Source organism: Onychomys torridus, chromosome 6, assembly GCF_903995425.1.
Source record: "Onychomys torridus chromosome 6, mOncTor1.1, whole genome shotgun sequence".
Lineage (NCBI taxonomy): Eukaryota > Metazoa > Chordata > Mammalia > Rodentia > Cricetidae > Onychomys > Onychomys torridus.
The window spans coordinates 56,278,387-56,297,860 of record NC_050448.1 but is presented as its reverse complement, the minus strand read 5'-3'; the positions used below and the strand labels follow the sequence as shown (position 1 = coordinate 56,297,860).

Genomic DNA, 19,474 nt, shown 5'->3' with positions numbered 1-19,474 from the left:
AACCTCCATGTGGATTTAAAGCCCTTTATACCTCTGTCTCACAGTAGTGTGATTTAAGCTACATTAAGATAAAGCATTATATGGAATGGTAAAAATGATTTTTAGCAATGTAATTATTTTCAGTAAAGCATGAAAGAAAAACCATCTGTGGTACTTCTTCCTTATTGCATCAAAATTATTTTAGGAGAGGATATTAGGCACTCTTTTAAAAGTAACAAAAGCAAAGACAGGGGTGGGTGGTAAGGTACCCAGCCTTGACCACCTTCCTTCAAGATGTCTTGCATCCCCCATCTGCCTTCCGAACCAGGAAGGAAACTTGTACAGTAAGTGATGGCCCACTAGTGGTAATGGTGGAACTTTCTTGATCACATTTGATTAAACATTTGAAGGACAACTCTAGTCGAATTTTTTCAGATACTTTGGATTTTCCCCATGATGTTGGAGAGGAATTTTGTCAGCAATAAGAACTTCCTCTCGAAACCTAATAAGAAGTTGGGGCCAAATCTCAGAAAGTGAGGAAATAGGAAGGTGGGGGTAAAAATTTAGGTTTATGAAAAGTGTAGACAGACAATAGAGATTTTCAACATTTTAATTGAGATTATTTTCCCCCGTTAATGTTATTTTTGGATTTTGCAGAACTTTCTAGTTTTTTTTTTTTTTTTTTTTTTTTTTTTTTTTTTTAACTGCTTGGAGTTTCCTACCTTGATGGTAATAAAGCAACTAATGAGTTTGCTCCTGTGAGGGGAGTCCAGACATGCCTCTGTGTGAGCAGTCCTGAGGAATATAGTTGATGAATCAACAGACTTCACTTGTTAGTGCATTCACTAGAATTTTTTAAATGTTTAAAAGGAGGACTTTTTTTTTTTTTTTAAAGCAATACCACATAAGCAAAAAAGAAGCTGAGGCTATGCTCGTAAGCCGGAAGAGGAACCTTGATTTCCTAGAGCGGTTGTGCTGGCCGCGCTGACTGAATCATTCAGGGTTACAGGGGATTTTTACAGATTTTCTCAAATGCATCAGATTGTGTGTGTGTGTGTGTGTGTGTGTGTGTGTGTGTGTGTACACTAAAGTTTACGACAAGCAATAGCTGCATTCATAAAGTTTAGCCACATATCCCATGACCTCTTTGACTCACAGAAGTCAGCATGATGACGGTGACGAAAGTGTCTTCCCCCGAAACTGCAGGGAATTTAAGAGTGACCCAGATTGTCCTAAGTGGAACTGAGAATGCCTCTTCACAGAAGAGTGAGAGCCAGCTAGCCTCAGAGAGGTGCAGACTCATGTAAAGTTTGTCTGGAGACGTCTGCAGAAATGAGTGAATGTAGACTGTGTGTAAGTTTAGTTTTGCATCTCGTATTAACGTGCAGTGTCCTGATTGGAGAAATGAAGTATCTCCGGGGTTTTATTTCAGGTGGACTATATGGATGAAAATGAAGAATATTTCCAGCGTCAAGCCTCCCACAGACAGTCTCGAAGAAGATTTAGGAAAATCAACCAGAAAGGCGAAAGACAAACAATTATTGATACAGTGGACCCTTACCCCGTGGGCAAGCCCCCTTTACCCAGAGGCTACCATACGGTAAGTTACAAAGCATCGTTACTTGTCATAATTTTGTTAGTGGTAGGGGTGTATAAAAAGATGGTTAACATGTCCAGTTTGACTATTTTTGCATTATGTACTTATTCAGTTATTTATTCTGAGACTGGTCTCCCTGCATAGCCTTGGCTGGCCTGGAATTCACTGTGTGTAGACCAGGCTGGCCTGGAACTCATAGATCTTTTTTTTCCCCCCCTCTCTTGAGTTTTGCTTTTTCTTCTTCTGGTGGAAACAAACACCATCTCATCTAAATAGATTTTAGAAAGTATTGAAACAAGATGTGACGAGACACTGCTTAGCTCTTTTGTTTCCTAAACTATTCTCTGAGACAAGCACGTAACATCTCAATTGGTATTTTGTAAGTTTTCTTCCCTTAAGCAGTTAGTTTCCTGCTAGCACCCTTCTCATGATCAGTACCATATTTGCTTTTATTTAAAAAGTAGATATGTGTAAAGCTTTTATACTACTCTTGTGGGTTTTTACTCTATTGTGAGACTACTACCTCAGCTTTATTCAGTGCAGAAAACTGCATGAAATGACCTAAAACAAATCCCGGTGAGAAGATGTTCTGCAGTATTTCTGCTAACCAGGTTTAAAGATCCTCTCAAATGCCGAGACCTACTTGGTTGTCACTGATTTCGTAGATATTTGATAAGTGAACTCTTTCACATTGAAGAAACCAAGACATGGATGGTAGTTGCTTTGTATAAACTTCCATAGCCAGCTTAGAGCTTCGTTTTTCTTTCCTTTGTTTTCTTATGCTAATGTCATAATGGAGAAAGTGGTTTAACTGTGCATGGGATACAGAATGTGGCCATTATATGAAACTAGCCTATAACTTGGTGACTATCTTACACCTCTCAGTTTTTCTGTCTTCAAGTAAGCACAGTGGGAAAAGTATATAGACGAGACCCTTTACTCAGTGTTCAGTGACTTTAGGTTGAACATCTTTTATGCCTATTCACACACTTATTTCTTAGAGAGACCGTGGTATTTAAACCTTTAACAGAGTTTTGAACACCTGTAGTCTCCCTATTCCATGCACTATTTCAGTATACTGTGGAGAATCATTTACTTGAGTCCTCAGGGAAGAACTGAGTTTTGTTTACGCCGGAGGCAGTTCCATTTGTCTGTGGGAGAGACTTGAGTATCAGAAAGAAGAGAAGAGCTTGGAAGAAGCTGGGCATGGTGGTGCCTGCCTCTTTCTTTAGCACTGGGAAGGAGCCAGAGGCAGGAGGATCACTGCAGGCCGGAGGCCCACTGGTTCTACATAGCAAATTCCAGGCCAGCCAGGGTTCAGACCCAGACCTTGAGTCAACAAATAAAAAGGCAGGCTGAGGGAGGGTAGGAAGTCGCAAATTGTTTTCTCAAACTTGTTTCCACCCTAAGAAAGTCAGGCAAGTATGGACTTCCCTGTTCAGTGTTACCGTTGATTGGATTAACCTGATGGGCATGTGTGGGGCACTCAAGTTGGAGGGTCATATCATGGCCTTTTCTCTTGCCTGCCCCGTCTTGACTTTTATAGAATATTTCCTCCCCCTTCCATATATCATTCCCCTTTCTTGGTCTGTTTTTAAAAATTAATTAAATTATTTATGTATTTATTCATTCATTTATTTATTATGTATATAGTACCCTACCCATTCATTCATTCATTCATTCATTTATTATGTATGCAATGTTCTACTGGCACACAAGAAGAGGGCACCAGATCTCATTACAGATGGTTGTGAGCCACCAATTGGGTGCCGGGAATTGAACTCAGGACTTTTGGAAGAGCAGCAGGTGCTCTTAACTTCTGAGCCATCTCTCCAGTGCTTGTCTTGGTCTATTTTTTTAAAATGTAGTTTTTTGTGTTGTTGTGAGTTTTTTTAAAGTATTTTTTTAAGCAGTATATTATCTCGTCAACAGATACTTTTAGAAACAATTCAATAAAACAAAACAATTAAAATAAAAATTTTTATCAATGATTTATTTACTAATATGTGACCAATTGGTATAAACTTTAACTAAATGAATTAAGATTGGCAATATCAAAATACTAGGTCTTTTTTGAAGATAAGTTAAATATATATATATGTGTGTACGTACGTACGTACACACACACACACACACAATTTATTTGACCTAAACAGGTTTTAACAATGAAAACAAGATGTATTTTATATATTTGATAGACACGATAAGAAAGACTTAGATGGAAACTATTATTCTTCATTTGTTGTGAGTCATACTGTTCATAACAAGATCTCTGTCTTGGAAAGAAGTTGACTAGTATAGTGGGCCTAGGGTGGAAAGCTGGTCTCAGAGAGTTGGGTTGCATGAGTGTACTTGGGATGAATCATGATAACTTTCCAGTGCATGGCTAAAGAACACAGCACAGTACATACAGCCGATCCTATACTATCATTCTACACTGATAGAAACATGATCTTCATTTGGGCCGATGTGTAGCATGTCTGACAATGTTCCTCTTTTCCTTTCCTCCTTTATGGCACTCATTACATTCTGGCTCAAAGGAATGCACTAAATCCCAGGTATTGTAATCCGTGTGATTTCTTAATACTAACCTAAGTTCGTATGTGAGTTTGCAATGTTACTAATGAATTGTAGTGCTGATGTTGTTCACTCGGATTTGTCCTGCTGTGTTTCGCCCTGTTGGAGTGAAACTTGTGCACACCTTAGACGTGCTGGTTTAGGTGGAGGTAGCACGGGAGGCTTCATTTGGGCTACCTGCAGATAGGCTGGTCTGTACCTGAAGAATACACGTGCAGTGTATTTTTAAAAATGAATGGAGCACTGTTATTCATTAACTTGTTTTGCAAATAAGAAAAAGAGACATTGGAATTGCCTTGACTTTTCTTATTTTGTGGGAAAGCTCATGGGAAATTCCTTAGAAACTTACATTTTAATCATTCTAGAGATGAAAAAGCAAGTTTAGAAATCCCAGTATATGAGAGCATTTGGGGAATATACTAGGGAAATTTCAGTTACATTAAGAAACAAAAACAGGCATAGTAAAAACAAAAAAATTGGAGCTTTAAATCTCTTACTGTGTTTTCTCATTTGCACCTTAATTTTAACCAGATTTCATGCTTTGGTTTGCCTACATTTTAATTAAGAGGTCTAGAACACCCTATCTTGTTCCTTAATGCCTGCAATAACAAATCTGTGATTTTCAGAATTTGTCTTTTGAAGTTGTGGGTTCTGTTTGGCTCTCTAGAAAATGGTTGAGTAACAGAATTGTTGATGGCTGTGTTACTGTTCAGGAGAAAGGTCATGACTAATAAATTACATTTATATTGAGGGAATTTGTCATTAATATTTTTGGGTATTGTTGTAGCCTTACTTAAAGTTACAGACTATATACATTTTCAAATCAAATGAAACAGTTTCTTTATATTCTGTACAAGAGGATTCATGTTTGTATTCCACAAGTAGCATGGTTGGTGTAGTGTTGCTTAGAAACACTGCTAATTGTATGTGGTTCGCTAGTGGTGTGGTGTATGTGTACACACGAACATAGGGTGTGTGCAAGGGTATGGAGCCCAGTCGGATGGATTTTCTGTGTGACTCCCTGCCTTGTTCCTTTGAGGTAGGGCTTCTTGCTAAACCTGGCTCCTGCTTTTATCAGCTGGGCTGGCGGTCAGAAAGCCCCAGTGGTCCTCCTGTCTCTGCCTGCAACAGTACTAGCGTTACAGGTGTGCACGGGGACAAACCCTGCTTCAGAATTATTTTAGATTTTTAAATTTTATTTCATGTGTATGAGTGTTTTGTCTGCATGTATGTATGTGTGTGTGTGTGTGTGTGTGTGTGTGTGTGTGTGTGTGTGTGTGTGTATCACCTGCTTGCGTGGTGCCCGGAGAGTTCAAAAAGGGTGTCAGATATCCTGTAACATGCGTTAAAGACAGCTTTGAGCCACCACATGGGTATTTAGGTATTGGGTATTGAGAACCAAGCATGGCTTCTCTACAAGAACGGCAGATGCTCTTAACTGTCATCTCTCTAGCTCCAGTGCGCGTGTGTGCACACACAGCCCTTGCTGTTTCTTTGGGTGGTGGGGTCTGAATTTTGGTCCCCATGTTTGCACAGTAAGCATTCTCTGAGCCGTCTATCCAGCCCCGACACTGCTAATTTTTTTAATGATGTGATAAATCTAAAATTTTTTATCCAATTTTAACAACTGATGGATGTATAATTTCTAAATCATACACGATTTAAAAAATGTTAGTGTTTTCACTTTTTACCTGGAAAGACAGTACTTTAAGAGTATATAATTTGATAGCTAAAAAATAATCTACAATGTAATTTTTTCCCTTTTTAACCCCCAATGTAATTTATACTTTTTTGGCATGAAATATTAAGATCCTAATTTTGATTTAAACTTGAACTTCAAACACACACAGTGATGGTATGCTTTTTGTACTCTTTTTAAAATTAGAAGTGTTGTAATAGTATAAAACAGACTATGATGATTTCCCCCAGAATCATGAAGACTGAGTCCGTGTAGAGCGTTTCCAGGACACTTCGCAAGACAAGTGTGTGAGGTTTGCAGAGAGAATGAGTGTATTAATATGCAGCGAGAAGAGAACTCTCATTAGCATTTTTTAATGGTTTGGTGAGTGGACATTGCCTTTTAAGGTGACCAAAAAGGCCTCACAGTGAGCAGATTATGGAAGTGAGTCACACTGTTCTCGGAAGAGCCTGGTAAATTTGGGGTCAGCTCCTAAAAAGACATTCTTGGGACATAACCAGCCTTGCTTTACCTTAAAGAGTGGGGAGGGAAAGAGAGCTTTCTGTTTTACCTTCTCATTGCTTCGGGCCATTTCTGGATATTTGTATGGCAGGGATACCCCAGGTCCATGGTAAAGATGGAGAGGATGCGGGGTGGAGCTGAACCTCAGGAGGGATGGATCACTCACAGTTGGAGTGAACGATGTTGGAAGTTGGCACACACCTCTTGTGGCGTGTTTTATTCTCTCCTATTTTAGTGGGGGAAAGGGAGCTCTTTATTCTTCCCCGCTGGGGAGAGCAAAAGTGGTGCAGAAAGAAATCAGGACACTAAAGAAGACATCTCCCACATGTGGGTGCTACGATTCCCAATGAAGCGCGAGAGATTTCTAGCTTCCAAGGCTGGTTAGAAAAATTAAAAATTCTCTACTCTTGATGCTCTCATTGACACACAATTCCACTACTGCTTGCTCTCTAAAACATACCCCTGCTTCCTATAAATGTGAATATTGTACAAGATAAAGCATAGCTTCAAATTCTCAGTGAGGAAAATGGAGATAATGAAAACGTATTAATCGTGGAAAAAGATGTTTCACATCAGTTCTAGTGACTTTTGTTTTCTACAAGCATTATAGGTATGTAGCTCTTCAATAGGTCAGGTTATATTGTATTAATGTGTCGACTACAATGTGACCTTAATACATTTTATTGCCAGCATCTGTAAAATGTGACATTGGTATAATAAGGTGACACATGTATGAGGTTTTGGAAGGTCTCCCTCCCCTCCCTCCCTCCCCCCTTCTTTCTTTCTTTCTTTCTTTCTTTCTTTCTTTCTTTCTTTCTTTCTTTCTTTCTTTCTTTCTTCTTTTATAAGATCAGTTCATCTGTCTGTCTCATTTATTTATTTAGGGACAGGATCTCACTGACTAGCCTGGAACTCACCATTGTAGATCAGGCTGGCTTCACCTCATAGAGACCCACCTGCTTTTGTCTTTTGAGTACTGAGATTAAAGGTGTATGCTACCATGCCTGGCTATAAGGGTTTTTATTTGTTTGTTTGTTTTTCTTTCTTTCTTTTCTTAAATGGCCTATATCACCATTTTTTAGTATATGTGTTACACATTTCTAACTGAGATTAAAAAAATATTTTCCATGTTTTAGAAGTTAAATTTATTTTTAATTCATGCATAAAACCTGATAATTAAACATGTTTGTGAATACATCATAATTTTTTAACATGTATATTCATTGTGTGATGTTCAAATAGGAGAAATATAACAGTATTTTCAAGCATACATCATCATTTTATAACATTTTTAAAGAATAGATTTAATTTAGTGTTTCCAGTTAAGGATTTCCTGGTAGGTTTGGTTTTAAAAGTTATTACTTATTGAAATAAAAAGTTTATAGCAGCCAGTTTTATGCACATTTTTGACACATATTTTTTGATTGAGCTATTCTTACATTAGACACCTAAGTATTTTCACTCATTTCATGCTTTTGCTTTCTTCCTAGCTTTTAGATGTCTCCTTAGTTTGATGTAGTATCTACTGTTTAACTGTAAGAAAATGCACTCTACGTTCGATGTCCGTGACTTCTATTTTTAGTGAATTTCCTAGAAAATTAAGAACTTCAGAGTTTACCTTAGTTCATGTCTCTCCTGACTGTAATTTATTTATATATTAAAATGTATTTTAACACACATAAACCTGTATAAGTGTAGGGTCAGTGTTAGAACTATTTTTAAAGCATGTACCCTTCCAGCATCTGTTTGTGAAGCCTAGCATTTGTTCTCCCTGGTGTTACCATGGTCTTTCTCTGGATTACAGTAGGGTAGCGTTTCAGAAAACTGATGTATGCTGTTCCCTTCGTCACTCAGGAAAGTCAGTATTTTATTCTGTAGACTTGTGTATTTGTCGCACAGTTGTCGGATGCCCACTGTGTGTCAGACTCAAGTGATCTGTCCTCGTGACCTTGCAATTTCACAGGGACATACGGATAATAAAAATATAGGAAAATATCGTGTGGAGGACGGGCACTGGGCCCTTTGCAGAATCAGGAATGGCTTTCCCATCAGCCACAATGTAATGTGACCAAAGCAGAAATGGTTCACATATAGAATTCCATTTACTCAAATACTAAAGGCTGTGAGGAAATCCACGTTGGGGAAGCCATGTTGAAAAATAAACACCAGAGTGGCCAGAGAAAAGGTTGTGACACTCTGGGGTTCACTTTTTAATTTTTTCCTTTTGGTTTCGAGACAGGTCTTCTCTGTGTAGCACTGGCTGCCTTGGAACTCGCTCTGTAGACCAGGCTGGCCTCCTAACTCAGAGATCTGCCAGCCTCTGCTTCCTGAGTGCTGGGACTAAAGGCGTGCCACCCTGCTCAGAGGTTCACTTCTTGATGTGTTCCAGGCTGGATTAGGGAAGACCCCAAGGACCTGCTTAAGCTGTGGAAGTGGAAATAGTGTTTGAACTTGACAACTGAGATAAGAACTAAGGGTGAGGATTCAAGCTGATGATAGTGGAAATAGGAGCTGGAGATGGTTGTAGTAGTTTCTCATCAGGCTGCCTGTTAGTTTTACATGGAGGCACTGTTGCTTATTAAGCGGTGCTGTTTACCGTGGGAGAAAAGCCACGAGGCACACCCACTGTAAGAGTTTATTAGGGGAAGGAGACAGAAGAGAATGTGCTTAGGCCTATGGAGATTGTGCAGGAAAAGAGAGGAAGAAGAAGGGAGGAGTCTGACCCACTTTTTACGGACCCCCCCCCCCCATGGGTGTATAGGCTCACCAGGCATGCACATAGATTGCGTGATCATGCCCGATTACGCAGTGTACACATTACATAGGACGTAAGGGATGACTAAGCCTCTCGCTTGGCTACTGAACAGCACATGTGCGGTCATGTAGCAACACTGCCATCCTGCAAATAACAACACTGAGACTTATTATTAATTATGGAAGCTTGGCCTTTAGCTTAGGCTTGTCTCCTTTTCAACATAAATTCGCCCATGTGTATTCATCTACATTCTAACATGTGGCACTACCTCTCTTCCATCTTGTACCTCCTGTTTCCTCTCTGTGTCTCCTGGCTTCTCCTGTGTGCCTGATCCTCCTCCTCCTCCTCCTCTCTCTCCCTGGAAACCCCACATTTACCTCCTGCCTAGCTATTGGCTGCTCAGCTTTTTATTACACCAGTCAGGGTAATACCGTCTTTACACACAAATCTCCCACAACAGGAGAGAGACCTCAGGAAAGAGCACCTCTTGCAGAGACCCCATTTCATCTCAGTCCTGCATGACAGCTCACAACTCTCTGTGACTCCAGTGCCAGGGGATCTGATACCCTTTTCTGTCCTCTGTGAGCTCCAGGCACACATGTGGTACCTAGACATACACGCAAGGAAAACACTCCTACCTAAATCTTGAAAAAGGAAACTAGGTGTGTGGCAAAAATAAAACTTTGAAAGTTTCTCGTTCAGCAGTCCTCCACCTGCTTGTCAGATATTTACATTATGATTTACATCAGTAGCACAGTTACAGTTAGGAAGTAGCAACAAAATAATTTCCTGGTTGGGGGTCACCCCAACATGAGGAACTGTGTCAAAGGGTCGCATGCGGCACTGGGAAGGGCGAGAAGCACTGCTCTAGTTCATTCATTTTAATTGGCTTACCGTAGCTCTTTCCTGCACGGTAATGTTTAGTGGTCTTTCCATATCTAAGTACAAACGCTTGAGTCTTAGTTTGAGGTAGATTAGTTTGAAACAAAGCTCCGTGTTAGGTTGTTTGAGTCAAGCGTTTCCTCTCCCAGGCTGGTCTATAACTACCAGTGCAAATGACCTTCAACTTCTGACCCTCCCGCCTTCACTTCCCAGGCCCTGGGATCTCTGGTGCGCACTGCCACGCCCAGTTGCTGCTGTATTGGGACTTACATCCAGGGCTTCATTCTTGCTAGGCAGGCAGTCCACCAGCTGACCACATCCCTAGCCCAAAGCAGGTCATTCTTTAGTCCAGGAAAGCCGAGTGAAAATATGAAAGCACACTGATGTTGAAGGAGGACGGAAAAGGGTTTGGAGTGAACGTCAGTGGGGAGGAACATGGCCAACCCCACCCTGTAAAGTTTGCTGGCTGCTATGAATTTTATGCATGTGGATGCTTTGGATTGCACCAGTGTTTTTTCAGGGTGTAAAAAGTGCCCTTTGCATGCTCCTTGTCGGCAGGTTAACTGGCTCCTCTTCACTCAGGTCTGGTTGCATTTCAAATCCTTCAGGAAGATCCCCTAGGAAAGTCTCCAAACAATAGGTGGGAGAAATGGCACTGAATCTTACACTGCAATTTCTGGTGAGCTGCAGCTGTCAGAGCTGCTGGGTTGCTGATACCCTCCTGGCTTTAGGGAGGGACCTTTTCTCCTTTTGCCGTTACAGTCAGGTATTTATGTTTAGTGTGGATTAAGAGATGAAACTAGAGAGCATAGATAGACATTGACATGTAAATCACAAAGGAATTTAATGCATAACATGATTTCTCACGCTATTAACAGCATGCATTGCAAATTCATGCAAGGCAGTTGAGAATAGCATGCAGTGTGCTGTTTACCCAAGTTTCAGCTTCTGCCGGAGGATTTCTATTTTTGTATATTACATCATCTCTGCTAGAGAACTCCGGTGTCCACTGGGATTTACTGTTCTTTCATGCCATTCTGAAAGAGAGCTTGTATTGATGTCATAATTGGACCTATCTTCCAGTTGAAAGTAATAACAGCGTTGTGTAGCAAGTCATGCAATATTTCAAGCAGTTTGTTTGTCAAAAGAGATCACTGCCACTTTGTCCTGCCCTTACCGTGACTGTGGGTAGTTCACTATCTCTGCCCATATGTATTTTAAATATAGTTGGCTAAAATTCCGCTTTGCCTGTTGCCACAGCAAAGATTCCTTTCATCTCTGCCAGCTTCAGTTTTCATCATGTGCCTCTCCACCCCGCCCCGTTTCTAGCATGAGGTTTTACAAGCTGATTTGAAAATTCTCCTCTTTGGACATACTGACTGTCTTCTGCCAGTGCTCAATTGGTCTTGTTTTACTCTATTTTCAGTGTATATAATAGCGAGTAATTAGAAATGTTCTGAGTTTGGAATCCAGTGTTGAAACAATACTGGTAGCCAGATGATATTGTTACCCTCTGGGAGACATGCTAACATTTAATGGAATGTGTATATGCTAGGTTTTAAGACATTTGTGAAATGAAATAGTTTAATTATTTATATAACCATCACTTGGAAACATTGAATGATCTTCATACCAATGTAATGAATATGTATATAAATATGTATCTCTGTGTATATATTATTTCCCCCTTATTCTTGAACGATTTAGTGCCTATCAGTTATGTCTGTTTGTGTTTTTAACTGATTAGGAGAAAGCCTCTGATACATTCTTTTTAATAACTTTATTGAGTTATGTTTTACATAATACAGTCGTCTGTTTTGAAGTCCTTTCCAGTGATCTTTCTTGCTTAAAATAAGCAGCATGCAGCATTACATTTGCCGTCTTAATGACTTTTAAACAAGACATCTTGGTAATGTTAAGTAAGTCTGTAGTGGATTTTGAATGGGGCTGGTGGAGATTATTGTAGATGTAGTGGAGGTGGTTTGAGCTTCTGTGTGGACTCTATGGGCTCAGGTGGAAGACAGGTGGTGCTTGGGTGTGGTGTGGCCTAGATGAGAAGCAAAGATCAGGAGGCCCTGAAATAAGAATTGCAGATTTGGATGAGGTAATGCAGATGCTGAAGACTGGGGAGTGAACAAGAAAACATCTGAGGGCAGCAGTGGTAAGCAAGTGAACTTCAGAACAATCCCGACCGTATTTGAGTATTCAAGAAACAAATTTGGACCTCAAAATGTAGCATTTCCTTTTCACTAATTCTAAACATATTTGTACTTTGTGTAAGTCGTTTGAAACCAGACCTTTAAAGGGCTCTGGAAATGATCAGAACTTGGGGAAATACCAAGGGAAGGTTTTAGAGAAAGGGAGGGTGATGTTTGCCCTTTGTTACTTTATGCAGTAATATGTCACCAGCTGAGTGGGATGAACAGAGTAGCCTTGACCTTCCTGTTCTTGACACTGGCTTTACTAAACTGAGGAGCACCTGGCAGCTTCAGTTTGTTTTTCTCTGGAGTGACCTTTGACCTGACACTTAGCATGTACCAACTTTGATGAGACCAGAAGAGCAGCTAACTTTTCAGCAGATTGTCAGCCAGAGGGTTCTTCTGAGTCCAGTACTCTCTGTTTCAGAGATCAACAGCAGATGGTAACTGTGGCTGGTTTTAAAGGGGCCGAGAGGCTGGTTGTTGTCTGGCTGTGGCCCTTCCTAAACTGTTTACATTTCAGGCTCTTGGGCCCTTAAGTCTTACTCAGGCCTCCCAGGAGCTTTTGATAACACTGGGCTCTCCGTGTCATCACCCACCTCATTGGAAATTTAAAATGAGGGGAGAAATACAGCCCTGCAGTGGTGGTGCATGCCTTAAATCCCAGTGCTCAGGAGGCAGAGGCAGGTGGGTTTCTGAGTTCGAGACCTGCATGGTCTACAGAGAACTCCTATCTCAGAAAATAAACAAACACAAATGAGAACATATATTCACTCCTCAGTTTAGAAAAGAGTATTAATGGGGCTGGAGACATGGCTCAGCAGCTAAGAAGACCCAGTTCAATTTCCACCCACATGTCCCCTAACAGGTACCCATAGTTCAAGTTCTAGGGACTCAGATGACCTCTTGACCTCCTCAGGCACTGCATGTATGCGATGCACGTACAGGTGAAACACCCACACAAATAAAATAAAATAAATCTAAAAAGAAATGTCTAAAGGGTAATAAGTTGTCAGCCTTTAGCATCAGTGTTCTTTAAAGAGACACCTAAGTACTTTATAAAACAAAAATAAGAACAGTAATACATTACTAATGTGTGATATTCTCGTATCTTCATCTGTGTGGATCTGTTGTAATACATTCTTTTGTTTAAAGAATGTAAGGTACATGAAGAAAGTCTGGCCTGACACAGAAAGGGGATTACAAAAGGATAGAGTATTGTTAAGTTTTTTTTCTTTTCTTTTCTTTTTTTTTTTAAATTAAATAATTAGTCCCTGGCAACCCATAGGTCACTGTGACCAGGGAAGCAGGTAAGCCAACTGCTGATTTTCACCCCTCCCTCTGCTCCTCCAAATCCAGTTCCCCAGTTCCATCCTCAGCTCTGTAGCAGACTTTCTGCTGTGGCCTCTCTGAACTTTCTGCCCCCATTTCTAGGGGACTGACGAAGCAGATCCTGATGGAACAACCTGCTTTCTCCCCTCCTGTGCACCCCTCAGCCCCACCCTACCAACCCATCCCCATTCCTAAGTGTCAGCTTCTAATATCCAGAAACATTTTACCCAGAACCCACAGTGGCCACAACTGTTGGGATCCTGGAAGAATTTCCTACCAGATAACACACAGCCACCATACTCTGCTAAGAACCAGAGAGGGCAGCAGAAACCAAGGAACAAAACACCTACCTAACAAAGACAAAACCAGATGTCAGCACCTAGAATTACAATCTAGATGCCAACATAACAACACAATCAATAACAGCCAGGATAATATGTCTACACTGGAGCCCGGCAACACTACTACAGCCGGCCTGATTATTCCAACAAAGCTGCATGAAGCGCAGGAAAAAGACCTTAAAATAGCCTTTATAACTATGATAGAGGTCCTTAAAGAATAAATGAATAAATGCCTTAAAGAAATCTATGAAAACACAAACAGTGGAAAGTAATGAACAAAACAGTTCAAAACCTGAAAATTGGAAGAGAGAATCTCAGGCATTGGAGACATGATAGAAGAAATGGATACATCTAAAAAGAAATCTTGGCACAAATATCCAGGAAATCTGGGATAGCTGAAAAGGCCAAACAAAAGAATAATAGAAATAGAGAAAGGAGAAGAAACCCAGGTTAAAGGCACAAAAGTTTTCAAAAAAATCATAGAAGAAAATCTCTACGTAATAATCAAAACACTAAATGTACAGAACAAAGAAAAAATTATTAAAAGCTGCAAGGAGAAAAGACCAAGAAACATATAAAGACATACCTGTTAGTTTTGTTTTATTTTTCAAGACAAGCTTTCTCTGTGTAGTTTTGGTGCCTCGCCTGGATCTTGCTCTGTAGACCAGGCTGGCCTTGAACTCAAAGAGATCCACCTGGCTCTGCCTCCCAAGTGCTGGGATTAAAGGAGTGCGCCACCGCCCGGCTGCCATACCTGAATTTTCAGTGGAGACTCTAAAAGTCAGAAGGGCCTGGACAGATGTTCTACAGACTCTTAAGAGACCACAGATGCCAGTCCAGACTCCTATACCGTAGATGGAGAAAGAAAGACAGTCAGTCCATGATAAAACCAAAGAGCAATCCCAGACCAGCAAATAAAAAAAAGGGGAAACACACACACACACACACACACACACACACACACACACACACACACACACAGCAAAATAACAGGAGTCAACAAACACTGCTCTCTCAATATCAGTGGTCTCAATTCCCCAGTAAAAGGAGACAGACTAACAGAATGAATGTGGAAATAGGATCCTTCTTTCTGTTGCATCCAAGAAACACACCTTAACATCAAGGCTGTACATCACCTCAGAGTAAAAGGATGGAAAGACATTCCAAGCAAAATGGACCTAAGAAGCAAGCCAGTGTGGCCCTTTTAATATCTGACAAAATAGACTTCACACCAAAACTCTTCTGTTTCTTCACGCCTTACATACCTTTCTCTGCCCAGCCATGTCATTTCCTGGGATTAAGGGCAGTGCCCTTAATCAGAAGAGTTTGGGAAGGACACTATATACCCATCAGAGGAAAAATCCACCAAGAGGACATTGTAGATCTTACACAAGTGCACCCAAGTTTATAAAAGAAACATTACTATAGCTAAAATCACATATTTACCCTCACACATTGATAGTGGATCATCCAGACAAGAACTAAACAGAGGAATGCTGGAGCTAACACATTATAAACCAAATGGACCTAACATATTTACAGAACATTTCACCCAAACACAAAAGAATATGCCTTCTTACCAGTTCATGGAGTTTTTTCCAAAATTGACCACATTCTCAGACACAAAGCAAGTCTCAACAGATATAAGAAAATTGAAATAACGCCTTGCATCCTGTATGACTGCTACAGATTGAAGCTGGATATCAACATCAACAACAGAAACCACAGAAGGCTTACACACTCATGGGAACTGAACAGCTCATTGCTGAATGAAATATAGGTCAAGACAGGAAAGAAATGAAAGAGTTCCTAGAATTGAATTAAAATGGATATACAACACACCCAAACTCATGGAACACAGTGAAGACAGTTCTAAAAGGCAAGTTCATGGCACGAAATGCCTACAAAAGATATTGTAGGGATCTTACACAGTAACTTAATAGCACACCTGAAAGCTCTAGAACAAAAAGGAGAAATCATCCAAAAGGAGTAGACAGCAAGAAATAAAATCAGGGCTGAAATCAATAAATAGAAACAAAGAACAGAAAACAATACAAAGAGTTCTATGAAAAAATAAGATTGACAAACCCTTATCTAAATTAGGTAAAAGACAGAGATTATATCCAAATTAACAAAATTAAAAATGAAAAATGGAACATAACAGATACTGAGGAAACCCAGAGAATCATAAAGATATACTTTAAAAACTTGTATGTGGTGATATATTGTGTTACCTAATAAACTTGCCTGAGGATCAGAGGACAGAGCCAGATTAGACATAGAGGTCAGGCAGTGGTGGCACTCACCCTTAATCCCATCACACAGGAGGCAGAGATCCAGGATCTTTGTGAGTTCAAGGCCACACTGGAAATAGAGCCAGGCAGTGGTGGCACCCACCTTTAATTCCAGGACTGGGAAATACACATGCCCTTAATCCCAGGAAATGATATGGCTAGGCAGAGAAAGGTATATAAGGCATGAGGAAACAGGAACTCACTCTCTTTAGGCTGAGGATTCCATAGAGGTAAGAACTAGTGGCTGGCTGTTCTGATCTTTCAGCTTTCACCTTGATATCTGGCTTTGGGATTTTCATTATAAGACAATCTAAAATTCAAACAACACCTGTACTCCACCAATTTGGAAAATCTAAAAGAAATAGATTATTTTCTCAAAGCATACCAGTTGCAAAAGTTAAATCAAGATCAGATAAGCAATTTAAACAGACCTATATAACCTTAGTGAAATAGAAGCATCTATTAAAAATATCCCAACTAAAAAAGAGCCCAAGGCCAGATGATTCTTACGCAGAATTTTACCAGACTTTCAAAAAAGAGTTAATACCAGTACCCCTCAAATTATTCCACAAAATAGAAAGAGAAGGTTTATTTCTCAATTCATTTTATGAGACCACAGTTACCCTAATACCCAAACCACATAAAGACCCAAGAAATAAAGAAAACTACAGGCTCATTTCCCTTATGAACATAGACACAAAAATACTCAATAAAATACTTGCAAACCAAATCCAAGAACACATCATAAAGATCATCCACCACCATCAAGTAGGCTTCATCCCAGAGATGCAGGGATGGTTCAACATCCATAAACTGATAAATGTTATCCACCCTATAAACAAACTGAGAAACAAAAGTCACATGATCATGTCATTAGACACAGGAAGGGCCATTGATGAAATCCAACATCCCTTCATGATAAAAGTCTTAGGAAGATTAGGGATACAAGGGACATATCTCAGCATAATAAAGGTAGTATACAGCAAGCCCATAGTCAGTATCAATTTAAATGGAGAAAAACACAAAGCAATTCCACTGAAATCAGCAACAATCTAAGGTTGTCCATTCCCTCTATATCTATTCAATATAGTACTTGAAGTCTTAGCTAGAGTAATAAGACTACTGAAGGAGATCAAAGGAATATAAATTGGACAGAAAGAAGTCAAAGTATCTTTATTTTAAGATGATATGATGTGTGTGTGTGTGTGTGTGTGTGTGTGTGTGTGTGTGTGTGTGTGTGTTAGAGAGAGAGACAGAGAGAGAGAGACAGAGACAGACAGATAGACACCAACCCTAAAAATTCCACTGGGGAACTCCTACAGCTGATAAACACTTTCAGCAAAGTAGCTTGATAGAAAATGAACTCAAAAAGAGCAGTAGCCTTCCTATATGCAAACAATAAACCGACTGAAAATGAAATCATGGAAATAACAGCCTTGACAGTAGCCTTAAATAGTATAAAATATCTTGGGGTAACTCTTAAGCAAGTGGAAGACTTGTATGATTAAAAACTTTAAGACATTGAAGAAAGAAATTGAAGAAGATATCAGAAGAAGATCTTCCATGCTCATGGATTGGTAGGATTAACAGTAAAAATGGCCTACTTAACAAAAGCAATCTACAGATTCAATACTATCCCATCAAAATTTCAACACAGTTCATCACAGATCTTGAAAAGACAACTTTCATGTGGAAAAACAAAGAACCCAGGATAGCTTAAAAAAAAAAAATCTAAACAATAAACTATGAGAGGTATCACTACCCCGGATTTCAAGGTGTATTACAGAGCTATAGTAATAAAAATATGTGGTATTGGCACAAAAACTGATATGTTGGTCAATTGAATTGATTTGAAGATCCAGACATAAATCCACACATCCATGGACACCTAAATTTTGATAAAGAAGCCAGAAACACTCACTGTAGAAAGGATAGCATTGTGAACAAATGATGCTAGTCCAACTGGATCAGGTGCATGTAGAAGAATCCAAATGGATCCAACTTACCACCCTGCACCAAACTCAACTCCAAATGAGCAAAGACCTCAATATAAAACCAAATACACTGAACCTGATAAAAAAGAAAGTAGGAATAGCCCTGACTTCATTGGCACTGGAAAAGACTTTCTGCACAGAACATATTAGCACCAGCAATATGATAAGTAATTAATAAATGAGCCCTAATGTAACTGAGAAGCTTCTGTAAGGCAAGGGACACCATCATTCAGACAAAGTGGCAGCCTGCAGAATGGGAAAAGATTTTTAGTAATTACGCATCTGATAGAGGGCCAATATCCAAAATATATAAAGAACTTAAAAAACTAGATATCAAGAAAATAACCCAACTAAAAAATAGGCACAGATCTAAACAGAGTTCTCAAAAGAGGAAACTCAAGTGGCTGAGAAACATTTAAAGAAATGTTTACCATTCTTAACCATCATGGAAATACAAATCAAAATTTCTTTGAAATTTCATCTTACACCTGTCAGAATGGCCACAATCAATAAAATGAGCAACAGCTCATTCTGGGAAGGATGTGGAGTAAGGGGAACACCCTCCATTGCTGGTGGGAGTGCAACCCCATATATATTTTATATAGCCACTATGAAAATCAGTGTGGCAGGTCCATAAGGAGATGGGACTTGATCTGCCCCAATATCTAGCTAGAGCACTCTTGGTCATGTACCCCAAAGATCCTTCATTCTACCACAGAGAGGTCAGTGGTAGAGTGTGGGTAGCATGGACAAGGTTCTGATGGTTTCAAACTTTACCTTCTTCCAATAAAAAAAAACAAACAAACCATTAACCCTCCCTACAACACCAACCAGAACAAACAAACAAAACCCAAGAAAAGGAAGTTCTGCCAGATTACCCAAGTCTGAGTAGCTTAGCATTTCCATTATTTGCTTTGTTTGGATACAAATGAGTTCTATTAAGAAAGGAGTTATGCCACACTCAGAACTCAAAGAAGTATGCCTGTTCATACCTTGAGACAAACTATGATGCCTTTGAGTGTGACAAAAGGGCTATATGGGTGCCTTCCATTGTTTCATATCGAAGGAAAAGATAGTGACTGTTACTGCATCATCAGGGACACGTTGTATGATCTAGTTTTCATTTTTTTTTTTTTTTTTTTGTCTTTTGTTTTTACTGTGAGTATGGTTGACAACAGAGCAGTGATCATCATAGGACAGTACTTGTAGGGAGCTGCCATTCTAAGATGGCGCCAACTTCCTGACAGCTTTGCTGTAAACAACTCCATATTTGGCTGTGCTTGCTGGGCTGCACGCCTCGAGGCTTGCGCATGCGCATATATGGT

General features: G+C 39.7%; 1 protein-coding gene across 1 annotated transcript in view; it reads left to right on the top strand.

Annotated features, from left to right (window-relative positions):
• The window catches only part of Rapgef2 (Rap guanine nucleotide exchange factor 2), a 262,162-nt gene that overhangs the window by 111,072 nt on the left and 131,616 nt on the right, over positions 1-19,474 (top strand). The window contains 2 exon segments of the mRNA XM_036190519.1: positions 1,412-1,579; positions 4,117-4,134. Of these exon segments, the coding sequence (XP_036046412.1) occupies positions 1,412-1,579; positions 4,117-4,134 (186 nt within the window).